This window comes from Schistocerca cancellata, chromosome 3 (genome assembly GCF_023864275.1).
Source record: "Schistocerca cancellata isolate TAMUIC-IGC-003103 chromosome 3, iqSchCanc2.1, whole genome shotgun sequence".
Classification (NCBI taxonomy): Eukaryota; Metazoa; Arthropoda; class Insecta; order Orthoptera; family Acrididae; genus Schistocerca; species Schistocerca cancellata.
In genome coordinates, this window is record NC_064628.1 from 169,703,973 (window position 1) to 169,728,913 (window position 24,941).

Genomic DNA, 24,941 nt, shown 5'->3' on the forward strand with positions numbered 1-24,941 from the left:
AAATGTGTTTCTTAAACTTCCACAAAAGCAGCTATATGTAGGACACAGTTAATCGCCAGTTAAATATGTCGTCCTATCGAAATTGTAATCACTGTTTGTACTGACATATTAAATAGTCATTAATAGTGATTATTGGTTTTTTTTTTCATCATCGCAGCACTTGACTACATCCATCATCATTTTACGACAAGTGCTCCTTATAACCGGATTCTTTTTCTGAACTGGAGTCAACGGTAACTCCCGCGATGGGCCAGCAACTGGATCATCACTTACTTTCGAAACAGTGAAAACACAGCTACTACACACTGACAGCAACAGCACAGCTAAGCGACCGTCATAGCAGGCAACAAAGCAGACGACATATGCAGTCCATGCCGCACAGTTGGCAACATGTACAAATCGCCATGTCACGCCACGAAATCTCCCGACTGCTGCCGATAGTTCCCGATTCAGGGCTAGTGGACCCACATGCCAAGTTATAGTTCCCATACAGTAGTGACAGTTTGTTGTGGAAAATACTACTGCCAACCTGAGTATGGTAGTAAAACAGAACATTCCCACTTGCCTGACAGAACCGTTGCTAAGCAGTTTTCCGCCCTAGGTGAGAACTGAGAAGTGACACCCCATCTTTTTTACTACCATCGGTTTCCCCAATATCCCCCCCTCCCTTCGACCACCTCCCACAGCCAACAAAATGACAGTGCAAATATCCTTTTATAGTTTTAATCATTAAAGTAAAGTGACCATATATCCTTATTTTCTAGGGGCTGTCGTCAATTTTCGTTCATTGTCCTCAATTCCTTTAAAACTGATTGAGGACAGCAAATGTCCTTAGTTTCCTATGTTCTGACCTCATTTTTGATATTTCCCAAAATAACTGAAATTGGAAGAACGTGCTCAACATCTTAAATTATAACTCAACTGAATATACCAGTCCAACCAAATATGGCATCAATTACTTATTTTATTTAACTGCAAGAAAATTGACTAATGAATGTGTGCAACTATTTTCAGGTGCAAATCAATTTTTCCTTGAATGTAGAAATTTTGCTATACTGATGGGAGACATGACAAAGCATCAAACTAGGCCGTCTGGATAATCGTGGAGTTATTTAGTTCTGTTTTAACTGAAACGTTCTTAGAATGAGGAATAAATATCGTCGTTTTCAGCATCCAGTTTCGTCAAATTAAGTAAAAATTTATTAAGATGTTCCTTACGTTTTTGAAAACAGTTTGAGTTTGGTGTTTTACGTTTTCCTCTTGTTCATTTTTTCTCCTCGTTTACTCAATTTTTTCGCTGTTTGATTCGAATTTAATTTTTCCGCCCTTTGCCACTCCTAAAAATTTTGCTGTCCCATTCTTGCCTAATGGTAGAAATGGCCCTGTAGCCTTGTGTGTTCTCACGTTTGCTCTGTCGTTCAAACCTACACTGTCAAAGATCTCTTATATCCACCTGCAAGTGGGTGTACCTCCCATGGAATGTATTTCCAGTCATATCTCCATATGGCCTCTTTTGCTCCTTATCCTCTCAGGGATCGTTTTCTACAGTTTGTCCCCAATTAAAAAAAGATGCTTCTTTGGTTATGCACTGCGTCGTTTTGTGTCATGTCCCTGTAGTGCACTTGGACTCACCTTAAATCGCAACGGTCCCACAGGCGGCTTGGCGAATGGAATGTTGTAGAAGGCCAGCAAGTGGCGGCCACTGCTCGACACCTTGGCGGTCCCTCTGACAGCACCCTGACGTGTCCGCACCACCGGCGCTCCGCCGCCGTACACGACCTCAGCAGCAGCAGCTGCAGGAATAGCAGTGATGTCACTGCAACCCTAGGTGCACGCCGCGCTGTAGCCATCATCAGTTTCGCTGGCAGCCGAGAACTGCCAAGCTTTTCACGCCTCCGGCGATGTTGCGTTACGTCCTTGAGATGGCATTGGATCTTGGACTACGCAAGGTACCGACAGATGGCTCTTCGGTCGGGTACCGTGATTCTTCACGGCTCCGCTATAGCCATTCTAGCAGGTTGTTATACAGTAGGCACTCGCTACTTCGAACCTCAATAAATCGAGTTTCCCGACAAATTGAAATGGTTTTAAAATCTTCGATAGTTCGAAGAAATCGGATGTGTGTGTTGCACACCGGATAAATAAAAACGACTGTCGTGACATGCCGCCCAGAAACGCACATTATAATTCGTAGTTAGCAGTTACCTTTCTCGCCATTCAATTCTTTGCTACACTCCTTTGTTTTCTCAACAATACATAATATTTCAATACATAACTCTGTTGCAAAACTGGCTTCAAAGAACTGCAAGTGTTTCATTCAAGCAAAAAACAAGCTCTTTATTGAGGCCGAAGCAGAAAGGTCGTTCAGTCTGGAACCGCGCGACCGCTACGGTCGCAGGTTCGAATCCTACCTCGGACATGGATGTGTGTGATGTCCTTATGTTACTTAGGTTTAAGTAGTTCTAAGTTCTAGGAGACTGATGACCTCCGATGTTAAGTCCGATAGTGCTCAGAGCCATTTGAACCAGAAACATCGGATTGCAGACCTAGCAAGGTGAGTTCATGTTGTCTTGAAGTACACTTACTGAAATAATCAATGCAGAAGGTAAACATACCATACATGTCAAACGTTGTGGACTGTAATGCTTAAAGACAAGGCTAAGTCATTCGTTATCAATCTCGGTCTCTAATTATCGGCGCCTCACTAACCTAAAAAAAAAAACCTATTACATCCTTATTGAGAAGTTTTGTGAGGAAATGTGTTTATGTCAGATTTGTTCGGCATGAAAAAATAGACTAGGAATCTTGCTTTTTCTTAATTCCACCTTAATAAGGCAAACTTTTCATAAATAAAACTCTCAATTGTTCAAACTTTTTCTGAGGTCCCTTGAACTTTGAAATATCGAGAGTCGCCTGTATCTTCGAGTGGCATAGCAAATTTTGAAGCAGTTGCTGCCTTTTCTTATTTCGTAACTGAGATCTTGTTACATTCATTCTTGCGACTTACTCGAGTTTTGTAGAAAGAAATATTTTGCCCTGTAGTTAAATGCTCCATGCATATGTTTAACAGGAACTAACTGTCGGATCCGGTAATATAAGTGTAGTCACCGAAAGTAGCAGCCGGTCCGACAGCAAAAGTAGCCAGTAAACAATGGACCAGTAATCTAAGGCCTGGGGGTTCAAACCTGCACTAGTACTACGACTTATTTTGGCAAAGATTTGTTAAAGTGAAAAATACTATGTTGCACCATGGTATGGAGTATACGTTAAAATGGATAAACCAGTTAGTTCTACACTCCTGGAAATGGAAAAAAGAACACATTGACACCGGTGTGTCAGACCCACCATACTTGCTCCGGACACTGCGAGAAGGCTGTACAAGCAATGATCACACGCACGGCACAGCGGACACACCAGGAACCGCGGTGTTGGCCGTCGAATGGCGCTAGCTGCGCAGCATTTCTGCACCGCCGCCGTCAGTGTCAGCCAGTTTACCGTGGCATACGGAGCTCCATCGCAGTCTTTAACACTGGTAGCATGCCGCGACAGCGTGGACGTGAACCGTATGTGCAGTTGACGGACTTTGAGCGAGGGCGTATAGTGGGCATGCGGGAGGCCGGGTGGACGTACCGCCGAATTGCTCAACACGTGGGGCGTCAGGTCTCCACAGTACATCGATGTTGTCGCCAGTGGTCGGCGGAAGGTGCACGTGCCCGTCGACCTGGGACCGGACCGCAGCGACTCACGGATGCACGCCAAGACCGTAGGATCCTACGCAGTGCCGTAGGGGACCGTACCGCCACTTCCCAGCAAATTAGGGACACTGTTGCTCCTGGGGTATCGGCGAGGACCATTCGCAACCGTCTCCATGAAGCTGGGCTACAGTCCCGCACACCGTTAGGCCGTCTTCCGCTCACGCCCCAAAATCGTGCAGCCCGCCTCCAGTGGTGTCGCGACAGGCGTGAATGAAGGGACGAATGGAGACGTGTCGTCTTCAGCGACGAGAGTCGCTTCTGCCTTGGTGCCAATGATGGTCATATGCGTGTTTGGCGCCGTGCAGGTGAGCGCCACAATCAGGACTGCATACGACCGAGGCACACAGGGCCAACACCCGGCATCATGGTGTGGGGAGCGATCTCCTACACTGGCCGTACACCACTGGTGATCGTCGAGGGGACACTGAATAGTGCACGGTACATCCAAACCGTCATCGAACCCATCGTTCTACCATTCCTAGACCGGCAAGGGAACTTGCTGTTCCAACAGGACAATGCACGTCCGCATGTATCCCGTGCCACCCAACGTGCTGTAGAAGGTGTAAGTCAACTACCCTGGCCAGCAAGATCTCCGGATCTGTCCCCCATTGAGCATGTTTGGGACTGGATGAAGCGTCGTCTCATGCGGTCTGCACGTCCAGCACGAACGCTGGTCCAACTGAGGCGCCAGGTGGAAATGGCATGGCAAGCCGTTCCACAGGACTACATCCAGCATCTCTACGATCGTCTCCATGGGAGAATAGCAGCCTGCATTGCTGCGAAAGGTGGATATACACTGTACTAGTGCCGACATTGTGCATGCTCTGTTACCTGTGTCTATGTGCCTGTGGTTCTGTCAGTGTGATCATGTGATGTATCTGACCCCAGGAATGTGTCAATAAAGTTTCCCCTTCCTGGGACAATGAATTCACGGTGTTCTTATTTCAATTTCCAGGAGTGTATTTGGTATGGGTTCCATGTGCTTGAGAAATATTAAAATACGGGACGCACGAATATTTTGTTAGGAGTATCCTTTGTAGGTGTATCCTCTAATTGTTCTTGAAGAACGCTGCTTTACAAACCTGGAAACCTGTGTATTTTTCTGAAGGTTGCACTATCTCATCTCAGAATATCCATCTCCATAGCAATATCTAAATTTCATCCGCTAACTGGGCACTTCAGTTCTTATATAGGCATTGTTTTCATGCAGTGACATCACGCTTCAAATCAGATGTATCACGGAAACTTCTACGACAAGCGGTACTCTCGCTACGAGAAGTCTTGTGGACCATTTTAATATGTGATGCACCTGTTGGCGAATTTGCGAAGCTCTTTTAACACTTCGCTACGAAATACATTTTGAACATTAGCGCTACGAAGTGCTGAAGTACCTTGAGCAAATTGCAATGCTTGCAGAGACATTTATCTGTGTGTACTGAACGACCAGGTAGCTGTCAAACTTTTCGCTTCGCAGTTCGCAATTGCGAGAAAATCATGTCTGACACGAAGAGTGCAGATTTCAACAAGGATCTGCTGTGGGATTGTGTATAATGTTAGTACTTACACTGTACTCTGTAAAAATAGCCAGGAATGAGATGTCGTTTAGAATAGCACTGGACGGTTTACGGTCTGATGTATGTCGCCGTTACGGACATATTCATCATTTGCAACAGAAAATCGTTCCAATGAGGAAATGGGAGACCGCAATACTAGTTGAAGTAATACTAGTTACATAACTAGCAACGTAAGAAAAGAGCAGCTTAGGTACAGTCTGGCAGCTAGTAAATACTGTTGAGTGGTTGATATAAATTTTTCGTGTTTACCTCCAGTTAATAAATAATCACTAGTGAATTAAATATTTCCTATTGAAATGTCGCATGGAATTGTTGTACTCAGAATGAAAATAAGAAAAATTATGTTTAAAATAATAGATACAATGACAGAGCTAGTGTGATTAACTGTTAAAGAAGATGAATTGTGTAAACGAAATCAGCAAAGGGCATTACAGAAATATTTCATTGGTTCTTTTCTAATTTTTATTGCGAATTAATTTTAGAACATAAGGCATAAAAAGCAAATCAGAAAGTCAAGTGACAACAAAACACCTTGCACACAATATGGGTTTTGTTGGAAATGTGCGTCTGTCTGGGCTTGTGTGTTTTGTGAGCTTGAGTTTCACTGTAAATTTTTTAATTCTCAAAATAAAGTCGTGTGGAAAAAGTAAATGAAGTGTGCCATCTCCTGATAATTGCTAACTCTAAAGGTTTGTGAAATTTACCAATATTAAAGATTTAAAATAACATATTGCCAATTTCCTTGTAGATAAACATTCAGCAGCTCCAAGAAGGTTATTTGGTTGTTATTATTGTTGTTTCCTGTTGGTGTCATTGCGAGATCTTCACCAATATTCCAGCTCAAGGTGATAGATCAGTCATAAAAAATACTACCATATAGGCTAACTCCTTGCTTGGCAAGCCTACAAATGTGAAGTAGAATATGTGAAATACACCTATAAAGAGTTACACAAACTGCAACAGAGTGAGTTTCCAAGATTTTCCAATATTCACTGAGACTATTAGTCAGTTGGGTTTCCATGTTGCTTTGCAATTACTTTCAGAATTTAAATGATGCTCATGTGCTTTGCACTGAATAATTTTTTGTATATTTTGCTTATATTTACATATACTTGCTTTTATGAGACACTATCTCAGAATAATCAGGTAACAGTATCCTATGTTTGTTTAGTTCTTGAGTGTACCAGTTGTTCATATGATGCTGCTTTCGAGTAATATCAGCACGGAATTCTTTCGTGTCATCTACACATTGTTGTGTATTATATGTTTACTATTAGCGGGGAAAAATAGGGAAAAAATCGGAAGTTGTTTATTTTTAAATGGTTTATCATATATTTATGTTAATCTCAGAAAGAAAATTGTCTTGTCTCATCTTTCCATAGAATTGGAAACAGTTTTCTCTTTTCACCCATAATGTTACAGTCTCTGGTACTACTTGATCTATAACATAACATTCCAGACATTGTTGGTGTACATTGCTAACTACATTGTCAAGACATGTATGTGGCTAGTGGACTTTCTATTCATACAGTGCTCTGTCTTCATTACATGAGCATGTCTGCCTGTGGGGCACCCAGGTTTAATTCCTGATACTGTCAGGAACGTTGACAGGGGGACTGTAATGGGGGACATTTAGCTTCATAAGGCCAACTGAAGAGCTGCTTGACACACAAGCTACCAATGTAGTGTCAAATTGAAATCACATTCATTACTGAAATAGTAGAAGGCCAACAAATTCAGAATATTTATGCTGTTTATATTTAGAAATCTGCTATACAAAAGTATTTTTTTCTGTAAATACTAAATCATAACTGCTTGTTATTGTGTCAGTTTATGAAAGAAGGGTAGCTCGTTTTGTACTATCATGAAATAGGGGAGATAGTGCCACAGACATGATATGTGAATTGGAATGGCAATCATTAAAACAAAGGTGTTTTTCGTTGCGACGGGATCTTCTCATGAAATTTCAATCACCAGTTTTCTGCTCCAGTTGCGAAAACATTCTGTGGGCACCCACCTACATAGAGAGAAATTATCATCACAATAAAATAAGAGAAATCAGGGCTCACAAGGAAAATTTTAAGTGCTCGTTTTTCCTTTGTGCCGTTCGAGAGTGGAAAGGTAGAGAGACAGCTTAAAGGTTGTTCATTAAATCCTCTGCTAAGCACTTTACTGTAAATAGCAGTGTAATCACCTAGATGTAGATGTAGATCACATACCAGTTTTTTGTGTGTCTACCATACACACCATCCCTTGAAATGTAAATGTAGGTTTTTTATGTGCAGATTGACATGCTACTATGTGTGCTGGTTATACCACATAAAGTAGCAATCACCAAAAGCAAGCATATGTATTTAAAAATGTTCACCCATTGTTCACTGCTGCACAAAATATTATAGTTCTATCCTTCAGCCCACTAACAGTGTTCATGAAGTGTACCTCTAGATTAGATTAGATTAATACTTGTTCCATAGATCATGAAATTGACACTTCGTAATGATGTGGAACGTGTCAGGTTAATAAAAGACGACTGTACAAGATATTACATTACACAAAATATTGCATGACACTAATGTTTAAGTTGGTTTTTTTCCCCTCCCTTAATTTATATCTAAAAATTCAGCCAATGAGTGGAAGGAGTTGTCATCTAGAAATCCTTTTAAATTATTTTTAAATGTTGGTTGGCTATCTGTCAGGCTTTTGATGCTGTTTGGTAGGTGACCAAAGACTTCTGTGGCAGCATAATTTACCCCTTTCTGTGCCAAAGTCAGATTTAACCCTGCATAGTGAAGATCATCTTTTCTCCTGGTGTTATAGCTATGCACACTGCTATTACTTTTGAACTGGGTTGGATTATTAACAACAAATTTCATAAGTGAATATATATACTGTGAGGTTACTGTGAGGATCCCTAGATCCTTAAGTAGATGTCTGCAGGATGACCGTGGGTGGGCACCAGCAATTATTCTGATTACACGTTTTTGAGCAATGAATACTTTTCTACTCAACAATGAATTACCCCAGAATATGATGCCATACGAAAACAGTGAATGAAAGTAGGCATAGTAAGCTAATTTACTGAGATTCGTATCACTAAATTTGACTGTACATTGATATGGATAAGAAGAATGACATAATCACTATACAAAGGTACTTGGAGTGATAAGGCTCTAAAATTTCCATTTATTCTTCACTGGTTAAAAAGTTTCAGACCCATTAATCAGTAAGTATGGTTGGTCACTGTACCAGATGTATGTTACATGTTATTGCGTGTCAGTTACATAGGTCTTAGAAACTGAAACCAATACAGCCCTTAAAAATAAGATCTATGTCGTTTGGGCACTTCTGTGTACGAGACCTGACATTCAATTCTGTACATGCATGGTGAGCAAGCCTATTAGACATTTAGTGGACAATTGTGGACACACAAATAAAATAGAAACCTCTCAGAAGAATTAAAGTGTACGAATATATCTACAAGATTGTAGATCTCATTTCTTACTACTATTGGATGTGATAAATGTAAAGCAGTTCTTTTCAATTCACAGTCAATGGGACATATAATAACATTTACACAATTGATGTAGAGGCGCCAGTAAATTATGATCTGCTCAAATATTTCAAGCTTTTGTTTCCCTGTGCCATCAGAAATTAAAGTTGTATTTTTGGCATTAGATTAAGTCCAAGACCTTTTTTCCGAAAGGATAAAAAATGATTAAATAAGATGAACCAGGTGAGAGATTTGTTGCTTGTGAAGACTTTACTGTTGATTTTCTGTAAGAAAGTACTGATTGAGGACACCTTGGAGTTTTGGTACCCTCTTTTGGGTTATTTGGCCCAGTGGAATTCCCTACAAGAATTAAAGGACATAGTTCAACGGTCACTGACAGTTAGTTTTTAGGCCCAAATTCTTTCAATGATTTACACATAAAAGTGATAGTCAGTGGTTGATCTAACCTTGGTGGTGAAAAATGTTTTAGGAAGGCTCTGGTAGAATGTAAATACTTTGGATTAAAGGAGACCATACACTGAAAAGCTGAAGCATTGAGTTGTTGGTAGCCCCACACAGTAGAAAGAAAATTTGCTAGCTTTCGGAGTAATCCTTTTTTAAGCTAGAGTAAAGAACTCGCACACACCTATGCCCCTATATGGTGCCAGCAGGACAAACATTGCCAGTGCCGCATTTCAACAGCTGCAGTAGGTTACAGTGAAGGTTGTGTCGGTTGGGGTGGGTAGAGAGGCAAAGAGGCTAGAGGTAGTGGAAAGGGATTAGGAGTGGGTAGGCAATGGCGCCGAGGGAGCCAGCTGGTTTGCCAGCTAGGAATGTGGGAGGGACTGGTGGCAGATATAAGGGCTAGGCTTGTATAGATGGTGGAGAGTGGTGCATGCTGAATGTGACAGAGGGGCATGAATAGCAAGGGGATGAGAGGGCAAAGTAAGAGAAAACTGTTGGGTGGAGGGTGTGAGGGCAGCTGGTTTCTAGAGGCTGAGACCAGGATGATTGCAGGAATGAAGGATATTTGTGAAGGGAACTCTCTTCTGTGTAGTTCAGGAAGGTCGGTGCCAGAGGGAAGATCTAGATGGCTTTGGCCGTGAAGCAGCCATTGAAATTGAGCACTTGCTCAGCTGCATGTTGTGGCACTGGGTGGCCAACTTTGTTCTTGGTGGCCATTCATCCTCGTGGACAGCTGATTGTTAGTCATACCAACATAAAAACCTGTGAGTGTTTCCAGCACGGTTGGTATATGACTTGGCTGCTTTCACAGGTGGTTCAGCCTGTGACAGAATAGAAGTAGGAAGTGCTGGGTGGGTCGATTGGCCTTGCACCTGGGTCTGCCACAGGGATATTACCCCTGTGGCAAGAGATTTGGAGTGGGAGAGGCGTAGGGATGGTCTAATATGTTGTGTAGTTTTTGGAGAGTTGGGAATAATTTTTGGGTAGGATGTCTCTTGTTTCAGGGCATGATTAGAGATAGTCAAAGCTCTGACAAAGGATATCGTTCAGTTGTTCCAGTCCAGAGTGATTCTGGGTGACAGGGGTGCTTCTTTGTAGCTGATTTTTGAGGATGGTGGGAGAATTTGGGGTGTACGATGATATGATGGAAGATCTGTTTGCAAACAAGGTTTGGGGTACTGCCTGTCTGCAACGGCCTCCGTGAGATCTTGAGTATACAGGAAAAGGGAGTTTTTGTCACTGCAGATACATCGTAATGTTGTCAGAGGTGCAGATGGAGCCATGAGAAAGGTGGAGATCAACGTCCAGGAAGGTGGCACGTTTGGTTGAGGAGGACAGTGAAGCAGGTGGGAGAAATGTTGAAGTTGTGAAGGAATGAGGATAGGGTAACTTGGCCCCGTGTCCAGATCATGAAGATATCATCAGTGAACCTGAACCAGACTAGGGGTTGGGAGTTTTGGAAGGCTAGCAAGGTTTCCTCTAAATGACCCATAAATGGGTTGGCATAGCAGGGTGCCCATGCTTGTGGCATAGGTTCTGTTTGTTTACTTCCCCTTCAAAGGAACAGTAGTTGTGAATCAGGATATAGTTGACAAGATGTGTAAGGAATCAGGTGGTGGGTTTTGAGTCCGAAGGACATAGGGAGAGGTAGTGTTCAGTAGTTTGGTAGTAACAATTTCCATGGACATAGGGATGTTGGTGAATATGGAAGTGTCATCAACAGTGATAAGTAGGGATTGAGGAGGCAGAGGAATGGGGAGGTTGAAGAGTTACTGAAATAAGTGGTTATTGTCTTTGGGATGCTAGGTTTCGGGTAATAGATTGGAGGTGTTAATCAGCAAGAGTGGAACTCTTTCAGTGGAACCACAATAGCAAACTACAATGTGGCTTTCAGGATTGTTGGTGAAATGTCAACAACAAAATATGCTAACCAATTAGGTACAGATCATAGGACAATAGTATGCTATCCTAGAATAAAGTCTAACAGTGCAGAAGGAAAATGTAACTGTATCTTAGTCATATTCCTAAACAACATTGAGTCTCATTTCCTCCTGAAACGTACAACACTAAAATAAATTGGAAGTGAGGACAAGGGATCGGAAACTCTAGGGATTAAATTACCTTGTGCTAGGAAGAGAGAGCTCTGTCTAAATCAGAAGATAAACTATAGCTAAGAGTTAAAACTGCTTTAACTCCAGTATTGTAAAATCCCCCGTCCATTGCTATAAGAGTGAAATATACACTCAAAAAATCAAATCCTCCAAGGATAAAGTAAAAACAATGGGGAACTTTATCGAAGAAGAAAATCACCTGAAAGTGAGTACACAGAAATTAACTGTAACAGCAATGGCGACACTTAGAGATCATTGACCCATTAGATTCAGTGAATACTTCCTCACAGTAGCCGTAAACACTACACACGCTAATATACAGCCACATAAAGATGCATTAGACTTACTTCAGCAGACACTGTGTGCACCACCAATACACATTAATTTCAAAAATATAAAATTAAGGAAGTAATCAGTGTAGAAAAAATTAGTAATTCTGCTGGCTATCATAATGTTTGCTCCAGAGTATTAAAATCTTGTGCAGACATGGTAGGACTACCCTTAAACTACATTTGTAACCAGTCAGTGGACAGGGTATATTTCCTGAAAGACCTAAAATGGGGTCAACATACAGAAGTACACACATGACCACTGTCCAAACCATCCTGCCTCAGTGATCAGAGTTAGTGATCATGTGTGTGTGAGTTGAGTTTGTGTGAAAGTGTGTGGGATTTCTACTTCAGAAAAAGGCCTTTTGGCCGAAAGCTTAATTGTAGAGCAATCTTTTTGTCATGCCTGTCTACGATTCAAAGTCTCCTCTATATGGTAAATAGCAACCTATCCTTTTTGTAATATTGTTGGTATTCAATCCTGGATTTTCTATTGTTTAATAAATGAAGTAAATTTCAGATTAGAAATATCACTCAAGACATAAGTATTAGCTTATTTTCACTCCTTGTTGCCTTACAGAATAATCTGCTATTGTAGCATGCTAAAAGTGAATAATTTGTTCAGCTGAAGTAAGCAGTAAGAATATTGTGTAAAGTAGATAACAGTTCCCATTGTAAATCTTTGTAGTGTATTTCTAAACTGGCCTGTGTAATTACATATGCTGTTTACTAGTTTCTTAGAGAAATATCAAATTAATTAAGTAAATATTCTTACAGCAGCTACCTAATATAACTGAGGAAGCAGCAGTTTTTTTCAAAGTAGCAGCCTTCCCTCTAATGTACCACACTGTTGTCCTGAATTAAATCAACAAACCATTATTTTCCCATCCTATGGCTAATTCACAATATAATCATACAAATTGTCAACAGATGTCCTTATGATCATGTCCTGCAAGGATGATGGCACTCTGGTCAACGAACAACCACACCAGTGATGACATCAGAGCATCTATCATACGTGATAGTGTTTGGCAGGTAGTCTCACATCCAAAATCACTGTGTACACAGTCGCAGATGGTGCAGTATGGCAAAGAGAAGACACCTACCAGGTTCTCTGCAGTAGAGAGCCATAGAAAGAATGATAGCAGGACAGTCGCTAACTTACGTGGCCCAATGGCTTAATGTGAATTGTTCTGTTGTTTTTTGAATGTGGTTGACAGTTTCTAGAGATTGAAACTGTATCTGAGAGACCAGAATGGAGCTGATAGAAAGAGGGAACTGTTATTTGGCTGGAAGGGCACAATGGTACCACCTTAGTACTGCTCAACAACTGGTGTCTGACCTCACAGCATCCACTGGATGTTTGTAGTGAGGCAAACAGTGTACAGAAGGCTTTGGCAGAGCAGCCTTCATTGTTGGAGACCTGCTGTATTTGTACCTCTGATGCGTCTTCACAGAAGGGAATGTCTAAAGTGGAGCCCTCAACATGCCACATGGCTGGTCGAACAGTGGACCAATGTCCTTTTCTCAGATTAGTCCTGATTTGATCAGGACAGTGATTCTCAATGGATTTGCATCTGGAGGGAACATGGAACACAATTTCGGGACCCAACCATTGTGGAAGGAGACTGATATCGAGGATGATCGCTAATGGTGTGGACATGAATTATGTTGACCATTCAAACACCTCTTCACGAAATTCTATTGTTAAATTTATTTTCAGAACATAATTTTTAGGGTAGCACCATTTTTATCAGGATAATTGGCAAATTGTGATGTATGTAATGCTAGAAATTCATGTTCTAAGAGTCTCAAATACCTATTATGGCTAACAAGTTAATATAAGATTTTCTTTTTCTTAGATAGATTAATGTCTTTGTAGATTAATTATTGATGTTTTACATGTTTTCTTTTGAGGTTTATTAAAATATAATTATAGTTTCACAAAGTGGTATCAAGGAGCACACAAAAATTGCTCAGTTAACAAAAAAAAAACACAGCATATCCCCTCTTCTTAACAGCTATATTACAAAATATGTTCAAGTGTTTAGAAAGGTCATACACCAGGCAAAAATAATGGCCAATGATAAGTTTATATCAATCAGAAAATAAAAACAAAGCAATCTGGAAAGTTATAATGCAGGAAGTAAGTAGTACAAAAGGAAAATATCTCACTAAACGGTGACAACAAGTGAATTACTGACCATCAGCAGATTGCAAATCTCTTCAGGCAGTATTATGAAGACAACAGAAAAATCTAATAATTAATAATAAGATAGACAGACGAATTGACCTACAGAACAAAGTAAATTCTTGCCTCCACTCAATCTATCTCTATGAGACATCCCTGAATGAAATCATTCACATAGCAAAAACCTTCAGAAAAATGCCCTCAGGGATTGATGGTATTCCAGACTACATCACAAAGGAGGGTGTTAGAAACATTGCAACACCCCTTGCAGAGATAATTAACTTATCCTTCTTGACAGGGACCTCTCCTGACTGTCTTAAAATTGCTAAAGTGATCCCTATTCATAATAAAAGTGATAAAGGAAAGGAAATTTATAGATCAATCCATTGTTATCAGTTTTTGCCAGACTCACTGAAAGTGTCATGCATAACAGATTGATGGAATTTTTGGACAAGAACTAAACCCTCACTGATGCAAAGAATGAGTTTTGAGAAAATGAATCTACGACTAGTGCCTTACATCATTTCTCACAAAATGCTGTAGAAGCACTGGATAATAAACAAAATGCTGCTGGTAATTTTCTTAAATGGAAGCAAAGCTTTTGACATCTTGGGCTGCAGAGTTCTACTGGAAAAACTCGAAAGTATGGCATTAGAGGCACTGCAAAAATGGTCCTCCTCATACATGACAAATCAGAAACAGAAAGTAGTAATAACACATGAACAAAATGATAGCACTAGACCATATTTTTCAGCTGCAGGAATAATGAAAAATAGTGTCCCCCAAGGATTCATTCTTGGACCTTTTGCTTTTCTTCTGTAAATAAATGATGTAGATCTAAGCATAGAATCAAAAATAAAAACATTGTTTGCAGATGACACTAGCACTCTTCATGCAAGGAAAACACAAATACAGCTACAAGAAAACGCAAATAAAGCTACATACCAGCTAAATAACTGGTTTAGAGGAAATAAACTAATAACAAACACACCCAAAACAACTGTTCTTAATTTCTGTTTAAAAGATGAACCTTGTAACATCTCTGTTACAATAAATGTCAGTGCATACTGGAAACAAAAATTTTAGGCATATCGATCCAACATGATTTTAAATGGCAGACATACAAGAAAAACAAAAATGACACTAAAAAAAGTATGCTACAATCTACATTTATTTGCACACAAAGTAAGCTTCCACACTGTTTGAATTGCATACATTACCCAGTTCCACAGTATTCTACAGTATGGAATTATATTTTGGGATAGCACATATGCTAGTTCAGTCATCATCTTAAAAAAGAGCTATAAGAGCAATGCACCATGTGCAACAGACTGGTATGTGCAGACCCATCTTCCTGAAGTCTCTCTTGACTTTTTACTGTAGGAACTTGTAAATAAAGCAGGAAGAATTACAAAGAGATTTATAAAAAAATCAGTGTAAATGAATGTAACACCAGGCAAAAAGACAATCTCCATATCCAGTCAATAAGGACAACAGCCTTTGAAACTTTCATTATTGTTACAAATAGTGCAGTACCAATATACAATGGTCTGCCATATAAAATACAAGTTATGGTATTTCTTCATTTTCACTGTTTCAGAAGTCCCCAAGACCATTCTTATTTCTCATTAGATCATTGCTTCTATTCAGAGGCAGAATTCTTAAACTATTTGAAGTACAACAGGTTTGAAGCAAGAATATGCAAAAACTGCTACTGCTGCTGAAGCAAGATCAATGCATCCATGTGCTCATATGAGATTTACTGAATAAATAAATAAATATAATTTTGATTAGATTGTTGCAGCTTGCATAGAGAGAGGAAGACGCCAAAAACACATTGTGTAAAAGTAAATTTAAAAATAATAACATTTTCCAACACTGGTAGTGACTAAATGAAGTGAAGCTCTACTTAATTTTGTTTCCATTGGCATACAACTGTGAATGAAATGCAATTTTTAAATGTTTGCCTGTAATACATGCAAATGCTACATAGTTAAAATATGAAATATACTGTAGTTGTATTTTTGAAAGAATTTCAATGGCCATAATTGGGCCAGAGTCCAAGAACTCATTTTACGACGCCTAATGACTCCCCTTGTTGTAAAATGTTGTTGTTGTTGTTGTTGTTGTTGTTGTTGTTGTGGTCTTCAGTCCTGAGACTGGTTTGATGCAGCTCTCCATGCTACTCTATCGTGTGCAAGCTTCATCATCTCCCAGAACCTACTACAACCTACATCCTTCTGAATCTGCTTAGTGTATTCATCTCTTGATCTCCCTCTATGATTTTTACCCTCCATGCTGCCCTCAAATACTAAATTGGTGATCCCTTGATGCCTCAAAACATGTCCTACCAACCGATCCCTTCTTCTAGTCAAGTTGTGCCACAAACTCCTCTTCTCCCCTATTCTATTCAATATCTCCTCATTAGTTATGTGATCTACCCATCTAATCTTCAGCATTCTTCTGTAGCACCACATTTCAAAAGATTCTATTCTCCTTTTGTCCAAACTATTTATTGCCCATGTTTCACTTCAATACATGGCTACACTCCATACAAATACTTTCAGAAACGACTTCCTGACACTTAAATCTATACTCGATGTTAACAAATTTCTTGTCTTCAGAAACGCTTTCCTTGCCCTTGCCAGTCTACATTTTATATCCTCACTACTACGACCATCATGAGTTATTTCGCAGTAGCAAAACTCATCTACTACTTTAAGTGTCTCATTTCATAATCCAATTCCCTCAGCATCACCCGACTTAATTCGACTACATTCCATAATCCTCGTTTTTCTTTTGTTGATTTTCATCTTCAGTCCTTTCTAGACACTGTCTATTCCGTTCAACTGCTCTTCCAAGTCCTTTGCAGTCTCTGACAGATTTACAATGTCATTGGTGAACCTCAAAGTTTTTATTTCTTCTCCATGGATTTTAATACCTACTCTGAATTTTTCTTTTGTTTCCTTCACTGCTTGCTCAATATACAGATTGAAAAATACTGGAGAGCGGCTGCAACCATGTCTCACTCCCTTCCCAACCACTGCTTCCCTTTAATGTCCCTCGACTCTTATAACTGCCATCTGCTTTCTATACAAACAGTAAATAACCTTTCGTTCCCTGTGTTTTACCCCTGCCACCTTTAGAGTTTGAAAGAGAGTGTTCCAATCAACATTGTCAAAAGCTTTCTCTAAGTCTACAAATGCTAGAAACGTAGGTTGCCTTTCCTTAATCTTTCTTCTAAGATAAGTTGTAAGGTCAGTATTGCCTCACATGTTCCAATATCTCTACGGAATCCAAAGTGATCTTCCCCGAGGTCAGCTTCTACCAGTTTTTCTATTCGTCTGTAAAGAATTTGCATTAGTATTTAGCAGCTGTGACTTATTAAACTGATAGTTCGGTAATTTTCCCATCTGTCAACTCCTGCTTTCTTTAGGATTGGAATTATTATATTCTTCTTGAAGTCTGAGGGTATTTCGCCTGTCTCATACATCTTGCTCACCAGATGGTAGAGTTTTGTCAGCACTGGCTCTCCCAAGGCTGTCAGTAGTTCTAATGGAATGTTGTCTACTCCCAGGGCCTTGTTTCGACTCAAGTCTTTCAGTGCTGTGTCAAATTCTTCACGCAGTATCGTATCTCCCCTTTCATCTTCATCTACATTCTCTTCCATTTCCATAATATTGTCCTCAAGTACATCGCCCTTGTATAGACCCTCCTTCCACCTTTCTGCTTTCCCCTCTTTGCTTAGAACTGGGTTTCCATCTGAACTCTTGATATTCACAGAAGTGGTTCTCTTTTCTCCAAAGGTCTCTTTAATTTTCCTGTAGGCAGTATCTATCTTACCCCTCGTGAGATAAGCCTCTAAATCCTTACATTTGTCCTCTAGCCATCCCTGCTTAGCCATTATGCACTTCCTGTCGATCTCGTTTTTGAGGCATTTGTAATCCTTTTTGCCTGCTTCACTTACTGCATTTTTGTATTTTCTTCTTTCGTCAATGAAATTCAGTATCTCTTCTGTTACCCAAGGATTTCTACTAGCCCTTGTCTTTTTACCTACTTCATCCTCTGCTGCCTTCACTATTTCATTCCTCAAAGCTACCCATTCTTCTTCTACTGTATTTCTTTCCCCCATACCTGTCAATTGTTCCATTACGCTCTCCCTGAAACTCTGTACTACCTCTCGTTTAGTCAGTTTATCCACGTCCCATCTCCTTAAATTCCCACCTTTTTGCAGTTTCTTCAGTTTTAATCTACAGTTCATAACCAATAGATTGTGGTCAGAGTCTACATCTGCCCCTGGAAATGTCTTACAATTTAAAATCTGGTTCCTAAATCTCTGTCTTACCATTATATAATCTATCTGAAACCCTCTAGTATCTCCAGGGTTCTTCTATGTATACAGCCTTCTTTCATGATTCTTGCACCAAGTGTTAGCTATGATTAAGTTATGCTTTGCGCAAAATTCTACCAGGTGGCTTCCTCTTTCATTTCTTACCCCCAATCCATATTCACCTACTACGTTTCCTTCTCTTCCTTTTCCTGCTGTCGAATTCCAGTCACCCATGACTATTAAATTTTCATCTCCCTTCACTACCTGAATAATTTCTTTTATCTCATCATACATTTCATCAATTTCTTCACCATCTGCGAAGCTAGTTGGCATATAAACTTGTACTACTGTAGTAGGTGTGGGCTTCGTGTCTGTCTTGGCCACAATAATGTGTTCACTATGCTGTTTGTAGTATCTTACCCACACTCCTGTTTTTTATTCCTTATTAAACCTACTCCTGCATTACCCCTATTTGATTTTGTATTTATAACCCTGTATACACCTGACCAGAAGTCTTGTTCCTCCTGCCACCAAACTTCACTAATTCCCACTATATGTAACTTTAACCTATCCATTTCCCTTCTTAAATTTTCTAACCTACCTGCTCGATTAAGGGATCTGACATTCCACACTCCGTTCCGATCCGTAGAACGTCAGTTTTCTTTCTCCCGATACCAACGTCCTCTTGAGTAGTCCCTGCCCAGAGATCCAAATGGGGGACTATTTTACCTCCGGAATATTTTACCCAAGAGGACGCCATCATCATTTAATCATACAGTAAAGCTGCATGCCCTCGGGAAAAATTATGGCTGTAGTTTCCCTTTGCTTTCAGCTGTTCGCAGTAGCAGCACAGCAAGGCCATTTTGGTTAGTGTTACAGGGCAGATCAGTCAATCATCCAGACTGTTGCCCCTGCAACTACTGAAAAGGCTGCTGCCCCTCTTCAGTAACCACACGTTTGTCTGGCTTCTCAACAGAGACCCCTCCGTTGTGGTTACACCTATGGTACAGCCATCTGTATCGCTGAGGCACGCAAGCCTCCCCTCCAACAGCAAGGTCCATGGTTCATGGGGGGGGGGGGGGTGTTATCATTCACATAATTCATGGAAGCTGTTAACTCCGTTATAAATAAAGTAATAAATTTACAAAATACAATAACCTTTCATTCAATACTTGTTACATCACCTGAAACTGAATTCTACTTGTTTACATATGGACATTCATGTGAGGTTTGTATTATATTCGAGAGGTGATGTTAGGTTTCTTGCAGAAATTATTGTTAGCTCATGATGTGGTGTTCACACGTTTGGTCTGTATACAGAATTGTTATGATTGACACGTCAACCACATGCACATCAATTCTATGTAAATTTTTTTCTGCAGTATGCCTAAGTGTTCGAAAGCCTGAAGCAGAGAATGATTTCAATCAATCACTACATTAAGGTTACAGAACCATGTAAGACAAAAATAGTGCTTGGAACTGTAACAGCCTGCTGGTGGCAAGTAGCTCTTTTTAGATGGATCCCAAAGAATTATACCCTGTGTTTCATTCAGTGAATGGACAGCTATGTCTGTATCTCATACCAGCACCTTGTGGTAATTTCTTTTAATTGACTCTGTAAGAAATTTAAATTAATTTTAATAGGCCAATGATAAAGTAATCTCCTTCTGAATGGTGTCTTCTGAACTAATGTCTCTCTGCAGTTCATTCTTGTCTCTTTTGTTGTCAATGAAGAAGTCTTGGAGGTTTTGAGTGATTGAGGATTAGAAATACCAATGGTCTCTCTGGCTTTTTAGCATGGTTAATTAATGATGTACTTCCAGATGTTCAACAGTGCTAATATTTCCCTGTTTGCTCAATGTTTCAAGGACTGGCCCAGTTTTCTTCTTCAGGTGCTGGGAGCTATGATATTGTGTCTACAGACTGCCTGTATTCAACCAAAGTGGGTGCTTCGCACTTAGAAATATCTCATTATATTAACCTGCAGCTGGGATATCTATCTTACTTTCCAGTTCAGTTTGGAGTTAACACAGCAAATACACGTAGCCAGTGCTTGATATGTTAAAAAGGGTTTCTGGTACTGGGAGCGGGGGGAGGGGGTTGAAATTTAGACTTCTTGAAACATTACCTTTAATGCTTTTCTAATTGTTTTAAAAGTGTGAATACAAAATTAGTGCTGGTGAACAATTAAGTTCTAACTGCCACATCTACAAAACCTGCAGTTTTGTCTTTTTTTGACAGAGGTACTGGTATGAGGCACTAAGGTGTACCATCACAAATCAAGCACTGCACATAACAATAAGTAACATTATGAGTGACTCGCTTGTAAAAATTCTCATATTGCTGAGTATTTGTGGGGACAGCTGGCTACCACAATATACTAAGCAGCCGTGGCAAATTAGTACCCAGAGTGTTCAGGTGGAGTAATGCAGGCTGCAAGAGGTGGCTAGTGAAGCAGGAAGTGAGCAGTCAGCAACCAGCAATCATGACAAATTTTACTATTTAATAAATTTGTTAATAATTATAAACAATTTAGTTACATGTAGATAGTGCCATAACTACAAACTCTGTCAGCTACAAATTATGTCATATGAACAGTCATTATGAGATCAGCATGAGTATCCCCATCCATAACCTAACCAAGTCCTATATTTAGTTAAAAGTCATTCAAAGTTTATAATGTTTTTGATGTTCATGATTTGAATGGAAACTCATTGCAGTGCTGCATGTGGGGAGACAAGTATTTTTTAATAGTGGGTAAGTAATGTGCCATTGTTTTATTGTGAGCTCTCAAACTGACAATGAATATTTATTCTGTGTTTAGTATGTATATATGTGAAATATAATGTTAAAAATTTGAATGGTGGATATTTTACAACATTTGATTTGGGTAAGTGGTGGTTTTGCGACCAATTGTAAGAAGAGGCTTGCATAACCAAACTTATGGTCTTCTGGCTGGTGTTCTGTAGTGTGGTACGACAGGTGAGATCTGTGTGGCCAGAGCACTGTAAGGTTTAAAACAGCAATTGTGAGACGTAGAATATTTTGTGGTTGTCAGCTTGAACACTTGGAATATTTTGGGACTTTGATTAATTTTATCAGAGTGGGCTGTGGATTTTGGACTTGGTCAGAACGTACAATTTTCAAGTCACTTTCAATGATGGTTTCTTATGCAACCATGCCAACTTTATCATTACTGGTATTTAAATGCGTTTGGACAACTGTGAATAAAAACAACTGTGGAAAAGAAATATTTGGTGAAGTTATTGTTTCCAATTGTGTGATTAATGTGTTAGGAGCTCATCTCAATATCATTAATGATTAATGAACTGTAGATTTCACCATGAATCTTAAGGAGATTTTCACACTAACAAAGTTTAAGATTTACTACTGGTTCTATGAAGTGATGCACAGCTTTATTCCCTCAGGTTGCATAGGTTACTGTCTGTAAATGCTTTGCTAGAACAACATGTCTACATTAGCACCATTACTTTGATTTATTAATTTTATGTGTGGCCACCATTCACAGATATATGTGTGCTTATGGTTTGAATTCTAAACGACCTGGTTTAGGCAAATTATTATCCTACAAGATCCATTGCAAATTTTTCCCCTTATTTATTACATATGATATTCAGTTGTTCGTTCTTTTTCATTGATGTGTCAATACTAGTACAAGATTTAAGGAAGATTTACTTTATTAGGATACAGACTTAAATGAAATGGTGCATTGACTTCAGCAAGCCATGCAAAAATTTTAGGTCATACAGTGCCCACACTTGATGTCACATTTTACCTCATAATAACGGAGTCTGAGTCATTCAGGGACTGTGTAACAGAAATAATGAGTTACTTTGCAAGCATAACCTGCACCACCTGAAGAAGATAACTGGGTTGGTCAACAAAATGTTGCGGGAAAATGAAAATACAAACTTGTCTGGAAACCAAGAATTACATGATTAAAACACCATTGCTAATGGGTGAATGGCCAAAAGAAGGACTCATGTTCCAAACACATAAAAATGATTTACAAGTATCAGAAGTAAGATTGATGGACACATGCTAGAGTGCGTGTAATGTTCCTTGGCTCCCAGATTGATAATAAACAGAGACTGCACCAGCATGTGGATAGGATAACCAAAAATCTCTGAGCTGTTTGCTTTGAACTTCTCAGTGTAGTGACCTACAGATTGCATTTCTAGCTTACTTTGCATTATTTCACTCAGTTCTGTCCTATGACATTGTCTTTTGAATCAGTGCAGCAAGGGACAATAAAGTATTTATTCTAAGGAATCATGCAGTAAGAATATTTTGTAAAGTTGATAAGTGAACAACTTGCAAAAGAATCTTGAGGGACCAAGGAATTCTTACATTTGTATGCTGACGCATGTACTGTACAATGGTACTTAGGGTAATGACAAGAGCAATGAACTGTGCAATTCATAATTACAATACTGGAAGTAAAAATAACTTCCATATAGGTATGCATCCCTATCTAGGTTCTGAATGGAGTTTTGTACCTTTATTAACTACTGTTTCAACAACTTGCCCCACTGTTTAGACTCCTGTATCTAAATACCATTTATCTCTTCTGCTCTTATTAAACAGATTTTGCCTTTGCTGGTATGTATGCAGCTGCCAGTGTTCTGTGTAAAATTACATATCTACATCTACATCTACATCTACATCTACATCCATACTCCGCAAGCCACCTGACGGTGTGTGGCGGAGGGTACCTTCAGTACCTCTATCGGTTCTCCCTTCTATTCCAGTCTCGTATTGTTCGTGGAAAGAAGGATTGTCGGTAAGCCTCTGTGTGGGCTCTAATCTCTCTGATTTTATCCTCATGGTCTCTTCGCGAGATATACGTAGGAGGGAGCAATATACTGCTTGACTCTTCGGTGAAGGTATGTTCTCGAAACTTCAATAAAAGCCCGTACCGAGCTACTGAGCGTCTCTCCTGCAGAGTCTTCCACTGGAGTTTATCTATCATCTCCGTAACGCTTTCGCGATTACTAAATGATCCTGTAACGAAGCGCGCTGCTCTCCGTTGGATCTTCTCTATCTCTTCTATCAACCCTATCTGGTACAGATCCCACACTGCTGAGCAGTATTCAAGCAGTGGGCGAACAAGCGTACTGTAACCTACTTCCTTTGTTTTCGGATTGCATTTCCTTAGGATTCTTCCAATGAATCTCAGTCTGGCATCTGCTTTACCGACGATCAACATTATATGCTCATTCCATTTTAAATCACTCCTAATGCTTACTCCCAGATAATTTATGGTATTAACTGCTTCCAGTTGCTGACCTGCTATTTTGTAGCTAAATGATAAAGGATCTATCTTTCTGTATATTCGCAGCACATTACACTTGTCTACATTGAGATTCAATTGCCATTCCCTGCACCATGCGTCAATTCGCTGCAGATCCTCCTGCATTTCAGTACAATTTTCCATTGTTACAACCTCTCGGTGCACCACAGCATCATCTGCAAAAAGCCTCAGTGAACTTCCGATGTCATCCACCAGGTCATTTATGTATATTGTGAATAGCAACGGTCCTATGACACTCCCCTGCGGCACACCTGAAATCACTCTTACTTCGGAAGACTTCTCTCCATTGAGAATAACATGTTGCGTCCTGTTATCTAGGAACTCCTCAATCCAATCACACAATTGGTCTGATAGTCCATATGCTCTTACTTTGTTCATTAAACGACTGTGGGGAACTGTATCGAACGCCTTGCGGAAGTCAAGAAACACGGCATCTACCTGTGAGTCTCGTGGACGAATAGCGCGAGCTGGGTTTCACATGACCGTCTTTTTCGAAACCCATGCTGATTCCTACAGAGTAGATTTCTAGTCTCCAGAAAAGTCATTATACTCGAACACAATACGTGTTCCAAAATTCTGCAACTGATCGACATTAGAGATATAGGTCTATAGTTCTGCACATCTGTTCGACGTCCCTTCTTGAAAACGGGGGTGACCTGTGCCCTTTTCCAATCCTTTGGAACGCTACGCTCTTCTAGAGACCTACGGTACACCGCTGCAAGAAGGGGGGCAAGTTCCTTCGCGTACTCTGTGTAAAATTCAACTGGTATCCCATCAGGTCCAGAGGCCTTTCCTCTTTTGAGCGATTTTAATTGTTTCTCTATCCCTCTGTCGTCTATTTCGATATCTACCATTTTGTCATCTGTGTGACAATCTAGAGAAGGAACTACAGTGCAATCTTCCTCTGTGAAACAACTTTGGAAAAAATGCTTTGTTTGAAGAATTATGTGCGAGCAGCAGCTGAGCTGTGTAAGAGAATGAGTACTGGCTTCTTTCAAAGTCACTATATTCACACATATACATACATAAAGTAATCTAGAAGTAATTCCTATAATTATCAGTGTGAATAAAATAACACTCTTCATAATCTGCTGTTAATATGCTTTACAGCAGTACTGCTAATCCAGGGTTTTTGCTTCTCCCTCTTAATATATAACTTGACTTGCATCTCATACTGAGGGGTTTCCTTCACAGAATGTGATGTATGAATGAATAGATAAATGTGTATGTTGTCTGGTGTAGCACATAAAATACAACTGCACTGGATGGTTTATTATTAACTGTTGTAGTTGTTATCACTGTTATGATGTAGCAATTAATTTATGTGCAGAAACAAATCAACATGTCATTATTTCCAGCAC

At 39.8% G+C, this 24,941-nt stretch overlaps 1 protein-coding gene across 1 annotated transcript in view; it reads right to left on the reverse strand.

Annotated features, from left to right (window-relative positions):
* The window catches only part of LOC126176183 (fatty acyl-CoA hydrolase precursor, medium chain-like), a 194,967-nt gene that overhangs the window by 121,458 nt on the left and 48,568 nt on the right, over nucleotides 1–24,941 (reverse strand). The window contains exon 2 of the mRNA XM_049923325.1: nucleotides 1,633–1,824. Within this exon, the coding sequence (XP_049779282.1) occupies nucleotides 1,633–1,824 (192 nt within the window). The remainder of the gene's footprint in view (nucleotides 1–1,632; nucleotides 1,825–24,941) is intronic.